General features: G+C 40.9%; 1 protein-coding gene and 1 long non-coding RNA gene across 2 annotated transcripts in view; both read right to left on the bottom strand.

The window, feature by feature from the left end:
* Nucleotides 1–4,355: 4,355 nt before the first annotated feature.
* LOC133527633 (uncharacterized) overlaps nt 4,356–10,756 on the bottom strand; it is a 110,520-nt gene continuing 104,119 nt past the window's right edge. The window contains exon 2 of the long non-coding RNA XR_009800905.1: nt 4,356–4,604. This is a non-coding gene — a long non-coding RNA (uncharacterized LOC133527633). The remainder of the gene's footprint in view (nt 4,605–10,756) is intronic.
* On the bottom strand, nt 7,050–9,895 carry LOC133527350 (protein spitz-like). Its single transcript, XM_061864300.1, has one exon. It carries the CDS (start codon nt 9,305–9,307, stop codon nt 8,612–8,614), a length of 696 nt encoding a protein of 231 aa, XP_061720284.1. The 5' UTR covers nt 9,308–9,895; the 3' UTR covers nt 7,050–8,611.

Below are 10,756 nucleotides of genomic sequence, written 5' to 3'. Positions count from 1 at the left end.
AATATGTTTCTAAATCTATGTACAGGCAGTTCTCTTATAGATTTTGGTAACTTGTTAAAAAGTTTCATGCACATAACGAAACAATGATTCGAATATAATGCTGTCCTGGGAACACAATTATGAACCAACCTTCCAGGATCCCGTTGATTTCTGGTAGAGGCGCTTTCAGCTGTTGTAAATAAATACATATGCCTCTTTACAAACATGCAGATTTCTAAGATGTATAAACATGGCAGCGGTAAGATCCTAAGTCTTTTGAAAGATGGTTTGCATGTCTTGTATGGGGCTAGATTACAAATAGCACGTATACATTTTTTCTGTGCTACGAATGCAATGTTAAAATTCGTACAGTTTCCCCACAAAATAAGCCCATATCTTAACACTGAACTAATATACCCATGATACGCGGTTAACGCCGTATGTAAACCCGATGAGCGTCTTAACTTGCGTAGTACATAAACAAATCTATTTAGTTTACAACGAATCTTTTCTATTTGTGCTTGCCAATCCAAGTGTTTATCTAAAACTATCCCTAAGAAACTTACATTTTGCACTTCTTGAATTGACTCATCTCCGTAGTTTACATTAATCTTAACATTTTCGCCAAGTTTGGAGTTAAATTGTATGTAATTAGTTTTACTCATATTAATTCGTAAATTATGTCTTTCTAACCATGTTAATGTCCTGTAAGTACGAGTAAAAAAAAACTAATAACGTATGAGATAAGCGTTGTTACTGAGAAGGTAGTAGATTTTCATGTATATTTAAATTATTTAGTAATATGTACTGTGTTAACATATTAGTCACGAAACAACTTTATCGAAAAACAAAATAAAGTTAAATTAAAACATTAAATCAATTGATTCTCCTTAAAAATCCTTCCGATCTCCCGAATCCTTAAAACTAAACCCAAACACCCATGAATATACTTGGAAGCGATCTATTTCGGTGCACCGGTCCTATTCCGAACACGGGTCAGTGTTGCCAGGCTTATGATAATTACCGTACATGTAAGATAATTTAAACTCCGATACAATCAACATTATCGGCAAAAAAAAACAATAAATTTATCTCTAGGATAATCCGTTCCAAAGAGTCTAATAAGTATCCAAAGGAAGTAAAATACGACCTAAGAAATAAGTAGAAATAGCAACAGCTGGCAGCTGTTACTTTAAAGCCGTTAGCAGGCTCTTTGGGGATTAGACAAGGGAAAAAAAGAATGGAGGGAACTGCATCGATAAGAGATTATAATAGGCAGTGCAAAATATTGTTTTTTCAGATATATATGTATTGTAAATTTTCATCATTTTTTTATGATAAACCGGGTATTGGTACTTGAACACACGGAAGCTGGACTTGAAACAATTGCAAAGGTCATCTTGCGCGTTTGTCGTCATTCCCTTGCACCCCCCGACCCGCCTTGCAAACCCGGCACACAGGTTTTCGGGAACGTAAACAAGACTCGATGATCCCGCGGCAACCGGTCTCGTGCTAACGTCCCGTCTATTCATAGTATTACACGATCTGTGTGATTGTAAGATTGTCCTTATAAACTAGCTTTAAAAAAACCGTATAAATGTAGTTAGATATTAATACATTTTTCATTCAGAGGTAAAATAGGCTACAACTGACGTTAGGCTTATAAATGCCAATATCGATAATTGGGAACCAACGCAAAAAGCTCATAAGAAATGTATATTTCATGAAGAATGACTCAATAGTATTAAATACCTAGATTTGTTTCTTTTAAAATCAGACGTAACAGAAGAAAACAATATTTTTCATTGAAGCTAATTAACAGTATATACAGGGTAGGTACTAATACGTAATACGCTATACTAGAAATTAGACCAAATTGTCAAGTGACAACCAAAAGTCAGTAATTAATACCACTTAATATATTCGGAGCCATAGCGAACCGTAACCGTACTATATAGTATTTTTGTTTGATTATTTTTATGTAATTAGTGAGTTGGTTGTCGAGGAAATTGGACAATGCAACTTAAATTAGATCGTTTATCTATGCTATGGCATTGTCGAATGGTTAAAGCGCCATCATTTATTTTTTCTCGGCCTTCCCGATTGACTTGCATTCCCTGGCAACCCCGGCACACAGGTTTTCGGGAACGTCAACAGACTCAATGAACCCGCGGCAACCGGTCCGGGGCTATTCATAAAAATTACACGACTGCTCAATGGACGCGCAGCATAACGCTGACTGATTATAATCTCCCTGTGATTGGAACTTTGTCTTTAATATTGACTTTCTGTCTAAATTTTGAGTTCAGAATATAATATTCAACATGACTGGGTTAAAATTCGAAAATTTTAGATAAAAGACAGTGCTTTTTGAGTTTAAACCTCATAAATGGGAGAATATGAAATATTTCTGCAGAAGAAGTTAAGAAGCAAGATCCGAAAGTTTCCTAAACTTTTTTAAACGAGCTTTAGGTCGCATTGAGGAAACGAGGGAAATGAAGAATAAAATACTTCACATATATATAACTCATATGTAAATGTGTCCAATAGAAATGTCTGAATTGAAAGCATTTTGGTCAGTACCGAATTTTTGCGATGTACAGCTAGTTAAGTACTTAGGTATGTCTTATTTCTATATTATGTAGACCTAGATCACCCCACCAATCCCTGACCCGTCAGCAAAATCTAAGAGGAAAAGCCAACAGCAGTAGAAGTCGCCAGTTTTAGGAATCATAAGGAGCCGCAAATGTTGTTCTCAGAATTTCACTATTATCAGTGGTCTAAGAACTGTAAATGTGATTTTCTTGGTTCTTCGAAAAGCCGCAATAGCATCTCCAAAGAGCCGCATGCGGCTCTTGAACCACGGTTTGCCGACCCCTGGCCTAGACTTTACTGCCGGTAGCAGGCAAAAGTGTCTGAGCAAACGAAGGGTCAAAATGATATATGACGCTCTTGCCTTAAATAACAACTTTTCAGTCACTTGCAATAATATCTTGCTCAACGAATCGCGCAATAATATCTAAAAAAAAATATTTGTAGGTACAGTCGCCATCAAATATATCGGAGCGGGCGAGGTGCTCAAAAATGTATGAACACGCACTCTATCGCCTTGACAATATAGGCGTGTTCAGATATTTGTGAGCGCCTCGGCCGGTCCGTTATATATGATCGCGACTGTACGTCGTGTATGTGTGCCATACTCATACACGTTCTGCAAGAAATTATTTCAGGTATCCGGGGGCCTAGCCAAGATGACAAACGTTGATAGAAAATCCCAATCAAACTTTTAAAAAATCGGACAAGTGCGAGTCCAGGCGCGGATACAAGGGGGGGCCATAGGGGCAATGCCCCCCCCCTAAAACCCTGGCTCTCACATTACTAAATTGAGTAACATTTTTTTTACCTTATTTTTCTGTGCAAAAATATATGATTTTCTCAAAATGGCCCCCCCCTAAGCCAAATCTTGTATCCGCGCCTGTGCGAGTCGGACTCGCCCACCGAGGGTTCCGTACTTTTTAATATTTGTTATTATAGCGGCAACAGAAATACATCATCTGTGAAAATTTAAACTGTCTAGCTATCACGGTTCATAAGATACAGCCTGGTGACAGACAGACGGACGGACATTTCCCACCACCTCCTCATGGTCTTTCCTGGCTCGCGCCGTACAGACCGAATCGCGGGAGCCGTGCCGAGTTTTTGCCGTCTTCATGACTTCCTGGCGTGTCTCGTTACACGTTGCTTCTTGTCTCCCTACAAAATTATCTGTTCTTTTTTTTTATAAGATAATTTTTATTTAAATGTCCCTGGCCATTCTCCCTTTCTGGGCAGGCCTGCTATCTTAGCATTTCGTTCACCCCCAAATTGGGCTTGTTGGGTCCCGTTTTACCCTTTGGGTACGGAACCCTTAAAATAGTGTAATGAATTAGACACGTTACTTTTCGCCACATCTGTTATCCCTATACATTTTTTCTTTTCGTCCGGATTTTGTGCGATTGTCACCTTGGCTAGGCCCCCTGTAGAGATCATTTTGGACACATCGACCGCTCATCTACCTTGCGTGTCACTGGGAACAATTTCGCAGCCCCGGTAGATGCCTACATTACTTATTGACCGCACTGCGATGACCACAAGTGTTGCACAATTAGGAGAAAAATATTGTGAGTCGGCGCGTGGGCGGCCTCGGCAGACAACGCTACCTACTTGCCGGTTATTGGGTTGCTACGTAGGTACCTACCTGTCCAGGAGGCCAATTCGAACTAACATTGTGATATCAAAATTATGTCTTTGTTATCATTCGTGCGAAGGTACAGTTCGCTCGTACTAGTGAGGCACGGGCGATAACACAAAGATATCTTTTTTGACATTAAAATGTAATACTACGTCGGTGGCAAACAAGCATACGGCCCGCCTGATGGTAAGCAGTTTCCGTAGCCTATGTACGCCTGCAACTCCAGAGGAGTTACATGCGCGTTGCCGACCCTAAACCCCCCCCCCCCCCTCGTTGAGCTCTGGCAACCTTACTCACCGGCAGGAACACAACACTATGAGTAGGGTCTAGTGTTATTTGGCTGCTGTTTTTCTGTAAGGTGGAGGTGCTTCCCCAGTTGGGCTCTGCTCTAGATCTGGAATGACATCCACTGGCTGTGCCCTACCACACAAAGCGAGATGGCATTCACAATGCCCATACCTCTTAATGTACGTTTGAATTGGCTCCACATAGACTAATCCAATTTACATCAAAAAATTTGGTAGCTCCACTTCTTAATCCTGCCTTTTATTCCTGTAACGCCGTATTTTACGAGCTGCCCAGTCAACCATCACATATAGTGTGGAAATAGGGAGTATTACTGCAATGTTCTGCCAGCAGAATGCAGCACTAGCACCTTCTGTAAACCATAGTAACTTACACATACTGTGCCTTAAAACTGTTTTTGACAAGTTTTCACAGATAATAAAATATGACATTGATGCATCAAAGCGGTTTTTTTACAACGGGAAACGCGAAAATCGAAATTTGGGTTATCTGCCTCATTATCGCTCGAATATACAAGAGTGATAGAGAGGTTAAATAACGAATTTCAATTTTCTTGTTTCGCGGTAGACCCTCAGATTGTGATGGATTGTGGTAGTGGCGCCCCCTACGCAGAGTTTCGAGTAATATTCCCTATTGCGGCTCATTTTCGTTGTTCTTAATATACAATACAATGTACCTACCTACGAAAATTATTGATACACAACTCGAGCATGTCGTGACTGTTTCAGTAAAAACTATACCAAACGACCTACTGTACATATATATTCTTTATTCATATGTGGGTCAAGAATATAATAATTAGCTTATTTTTGTTAGAATCGGTACTTTGCCGATTTGAAGCAGTTTTATTGGCCAAGTACATAATATGTAGTCGTCATCATATTTTTTACTTACTTACCATAAATAGTTATTTGTTTTACAAAGGGGCAAAGTTGTTGTTTAACCGCTCGTGCTAATATTGATACCCGAGCAAGCGAAAGATTCCAAAATTGAACCACGAGCATAAATCGGCAGTACTCTGCCGACTAGAGTTGGGCTCATAAATATGTGTAAATGAATATATGATGAACTTCAGTTTTCTCCGATTATACATATGATAAGATATAGATTCGATCTTTTCTATTCAAATTTAAGAGAGAATCTTTTGTCTTTACAATTTCATCCAATCTTATGCAATTTCCTTCATCCCCTGGTACTGTATGTACATGCGACTCTACGGTTATCCAATTCCTTACTTGATCCATGTAACGTTTCTTACATCATCCCTTTTGTTCCCTATAATTTTACCAATACACTTATTTGGAAATTTAAAAAACTGCGTCTTTTAAATCATACACTCTATATAACTACTTTCTCAGACAAAAAAATGAGAACGAGATAATATTGAAGCGCATTTAATATATTTTGGTTTTAAGTAAAATATCTACTTTTGTAACTAGAATGGATGTCAGCGATAAAAATAAGTCAATATAAGAACAGTTACGAAAACTTGTCCTTCCAAGGAGTTCCAATTCCCGTGGGGTGGGAGATTGAAAATCAATCCGGTTTGCAATCCCTAAATGTGGCTTATGTGAGAAGTGAAACAATTTAAATTATGTATTAGCAATTTCGGACGGAGAACCTACCTATTAGTACGTCTCCCACCACTTTGACACTGACATAGGTATTCGCTAACGTCTGCGTAACTTACTTTCTACACATCTCGCGCGCACCATATATGCCAGTGCGAGCGAGATGTATAGAAAGTAAATTACGCAGACGTTAGCGAATATGTTAGTGTCAAGCTCGTGGTAAGGCTACAGCACCAATCCAGTTTTGGTCACCCAAGCTACATATGTACATCCTAACCCTACCTCATTTTAATAAAACTGAGAATCTTGCATATACTGGGTGACTGACTACTTAACTATTTGTGGCTATAGTAGATTGTGTCACAAGGGAGCAAAACTACGTAATTACGGCGTAGTACATTGAATCCTGAACGAAGAGAAGGATTCCAAAATATAAACCCGAGCCCAAGTTAACGGCCAAGGTGTGACACATACTGCTTTTCACATCACCTATGAGGAAATCATTTGAAAATGATTTTCATATTAATGTTCATTTCCATTATGTATAAAATAGTGTCCTAGAACAGAAAAGTGTCACTTTGATCCTTCGTAGCAGGCAAGAAAAAGCCCTTTTTCGAATAGGTGATGTGAAACAGAAATTGATGATTCCTATATATCTCCTAATTCCTATATGCTTCCCTTCATAATCTATTACACATATTATAATATTATTAAGAATTAAACAGTAAAATATGTACCTATAATAAATTAATAAATGATTACTGAATACTGATTATTTTAATATTATGTATCTATTTAATATATTATTTAATAATACAAAATATCGATGTTTGTATGCAGTTACTTATTTAAAACAATTTTCAAGTCAGAGCTGTTGTATAGATTTCAGAAATACAAATACCTGAATGGTAATAGCCTGGGTATGTACATGAGAGGTTGCAGAGATCAATAAAAGCCAGCCGTAAGGATTTAGTTTCGTATAATTTTCTTTTAACAAATGATCAATAGAAAACTGTATAATTAACAATGTAGCGTCTTAACAGATACTTCGAAATTATTAGCGATGTACGTAATATTTTACAAATACTTTGGAATGTTCATAATATATAAACAATCTCATGATGAATGCCGCGTGGGACGCGGACGGGTCGCCGGGGCCCCTGGGGGCTCCGCCGCGGGCCCCGGGGGTCCAGGCCCCACGGGCCCGGGCTCCGGCGCTCCGCCCGCGCCGCACAGCCCGTTAACTAATTTGCTATTTTTTTGAGTCCCATGCAGTCTAAACAGCCTCTCGCACAGCTGGGGCTAAACAGAGTTAAAAATAAACAGACAACCTTCCTTACATGCCGTGCCGTGCCTACTGTGGCTGTATATTACTTTACTCCATGTTACATTGCCTTTGGTTCATATTTAGTTTAGAAGATACAAGCGAATAAAGGTATCATGTTGCATTTCTTGCTTTCCAATTTTTTTGTTTAGATAATTATAAAGGTTAAATATAGAAGAACAACTAACTTGTTAAACATATGCCTTCATCCACTCATGTCATCTGTACACTGAACTGTGTCAGACCAAGATAAGTTGGCAGTGATTGTGGCAGACCAAGTGTTATTTTAAATGGCAAACTTCTATGAAATTATAATGTTTACTTAACACTTGCACAGGCTGGGCTATCAAAATCGCTGCCAACTTGGTCTGAGTCTATTCTGTTGTTTTGACAGCAGCTACACTACAATACAAGGAAACTTAACAATATGGCTGGTTAGACTGCAGAGCGACCATTTTATACACCATCCAATGTTATTTTATTTTTTACAAAATACCAAGACAGGAGGAGATTCATAATGAGATTACAATTGGGAATAAGTGATTTGCGAGGCCATGCGTAGCAGGTGAAATGAAAATGCAACCGTTATGTCGAGTTAGGCTTACAGTGGCTCATCTCGGAGATAACTAAATAAAGCAGTCAATAAATAAACGATCATAAATATCTAATAAATACCTATGCGGGCTATATTTACAAGAAGCCTACCTTCCGGGCCACATCTCAGCCTTTAAACGAATATAATACAGCACTATCCCAGCGGGATAACAGGTATAAATTATAAAATAAAGTAAAGCTGCCGGCTTAACACTCATTACAAAATAATACTGACACCAGTAACATACACTATCCTCGAGATGGAATGTGCGTCCGGGGCCTTCCCCGCCTCACACCTTCCACTTCATCACAATCTATTCAGATACAACGGAGGACTAATAAATACAGTGAACGGGGATCCGCAACATCCAGGAGGCCGGGAGCGTGGAGGGCTCCAGGCCCGCCGGTTCCCCGCACACGACGACACAGGTACCATCCACAACACTCTGAACACTGAATTTATCGACGCGACGATTGACGGATCCGGTATATACAAAAGAGATTCCTTCCGAATAAATTATAAGCTTCGTAAAATAATTATCACATAAATTTTCTTATATTCTCGTTCGATCCACATAACTTAACACATAAGCGCACTAGCGTCCATCAGCGCGGGTCGGGCGGGTGCAGGGCGGCGGCGGTGACGGCGGGCCGGCCGGGCGGCGCCAGCGCCACGAGCTGCACGCGCGCCGGCAGCCCGCTCTCGGGCGTCTTGGGCGCGGGCGCGCGCCTCCGCAGCCGCACCCACGCGCCGAAGCAGACTAGAATGGCGAGGAACACCGCCACCGTGGCGCCGCCGGCGATGGACGCCGTCTCCATCATCAGCTGCCGGCTCGTCAGCACGTACGAGTCGTCCAGGTCCTTGAACTCGCAGCGCTGCCCCACGAACCCGCTGCGGCACTCGCAGTTGTAGATGGGGCTGTCCGAGATGACCACGGTGAAGCACACGCCGCCGTTGAGGCAGTAGTACTCGGAGTAGTCGGGCTCGCACGGGAAGGTGGGGAAGGTGACGTTGAGCCGCGGCTGCGGCGGCGGGCGGGCGGGCGCGGCGGCGACGGGCCGCGCAGGCCGCGCCGGCCGCTTGGAGATGGAGCTCGAGCACGCGCCCGCCAGCGCCCAGGCCGCCGACACCACCGCCCACCAAACTATCAACGATTGCATTTTCCGCACGCTCCGGAGGGTACGCGGCTCCCGTATCGGCGCTCGCGGTACGTGCACGATTTTGACATTGGACGGTGACTTATACGAAATCCGAGAGGCGATGACATGACCGCTTTCGAATTTCGAACCCTTCGCTCGCATCCGCGTCGGCGGACCGCCGAGACATGTTTCCTGTGTTAACTTTTTTTACGTCGCTCGCTCGACGATCACTGGCTCATGACGGTTTCTACGGGCGCCCGAGATATCTCATCGAACCCCGCGGGGGCATATCGCAAGAGAAACACTGTATTCGACTCGACACTTTGGTAGTTCGTGCTATTCGATTATTCACGGAGCACATACACACAATGTCCCGTTCGAAACGATACACACAAAATGGTGCTGAGCGAAAACACTGTGCTCGGTCGGTTGTCTATGCGCGACTGACGGTCGGAGCGGAGGGCGTCTACTGCATCCGCCATCTGCCGACGAGAATGAATGGCGGTGAACTCGCCCGCGCGTGTGTGCGCGCCGCGTGCAGACACAGGGAAATACACAAGTATGCGTCATATGGTCGTTTGTGTGGGTGAACCTTTTTTTTTTTCTTTCGTATGGGATTATGAACAAGTATTTAGCTTCTTTATCTCAGACATTCAGCCTAGCTCCGTTCTATATCTCGAGTAATAAGCAACTTTACAGCTTTCAAAACGCCCTATTGGTTGTGATATATGAATTACTCCGATTAATATCTTCACGAATTATGAAACAGTTACCTATGTAGTTGATACGATACTTGACCAACGGGTAGGTGGGTAAAGTGTGTATTCATTCGGGTTGCACTGGACTCTTGAAACACTTACGCCACGTTACGAAATCAACTCAGAAGGTTGAACCTTTAATTAGATTATCTATTACGGTACAGCTACTGTGAAACTTGGGAAATTTTAATTAATGCACAATCCGTAACATAAGTATTTACTTTAATGGCAATGCACCTAATTAAAGTACCTAATAAACTTCTGTAGGTAAGTGGATATAATTAAATTTAGACAAATTTAATTTCATAAATCTTTCATGGGTTCCTTTAACTATTTTATAAGTTAAATGTAAATGTAACTAACAACTATGGATTTTTTATCCGAAATAAAATCATTTTATTATTTATTCATTATTATTTATTAAAAACTGCCGAATCTGATCCACATGCGAAGGGTTCTTTCTGTAGAATAGAACAAATCAAGAAACATAAGTACCAGAAATATGTAAACATAGAGTACTCACTCCATAAGTACATCATTTTTCTTACTAAAACGCTTATTACTTGCGTAGTCGACATCTATGTATTATTATTTATTATTATTTATTTATTTCAAATAACAAATTGCACCTTACAGCTAATATAATGCCAAAGCGGCACAAATTGGAATACATGTAGCGTCAAGTAGCGGATTTATCAGTACCGCTACTTGACACTAGATGTCACGAGTGTCGCGAATAACGAAAAGTTTATTGCTCAACAATTTACACTAATATTACAAGCTGAAGGAGTTGAAAATAGAGTGAGTTCCGGTTAATCCGGTTATAATATTGGCTGGAACTTATTGAGCATTA

This window comes from Cydia pomonella, chromosome 18 (assembly GCF_033807575.1).
Source record: "Cydia pomonella isolate Wapato2018A chromosome 18, ilCydPomo1, whole genome shotgun sequence".
In the NCBI taxonomy this organism is placed as follows: Eukaryota; Metazoa; Arthropoda; class Insecta; order Lepidoptera; family Tortricidae; genus Cydia; species Cydia pomonella.
Note: the sequence above shows the minus strand (reverse complement) of the source record. Positions and strands in the feature narration are given on the sequence as shown.

Excerpts from the sequence above, each read along its gene's own strand:
- LOC133527350 (XM_061864300.1), bottom strand. The coding sequence starts at position 9,307 with ATGCGAGCGAAGGGTTCGAAATTCGAAAGCGGTCATGTCATCGCCTCT.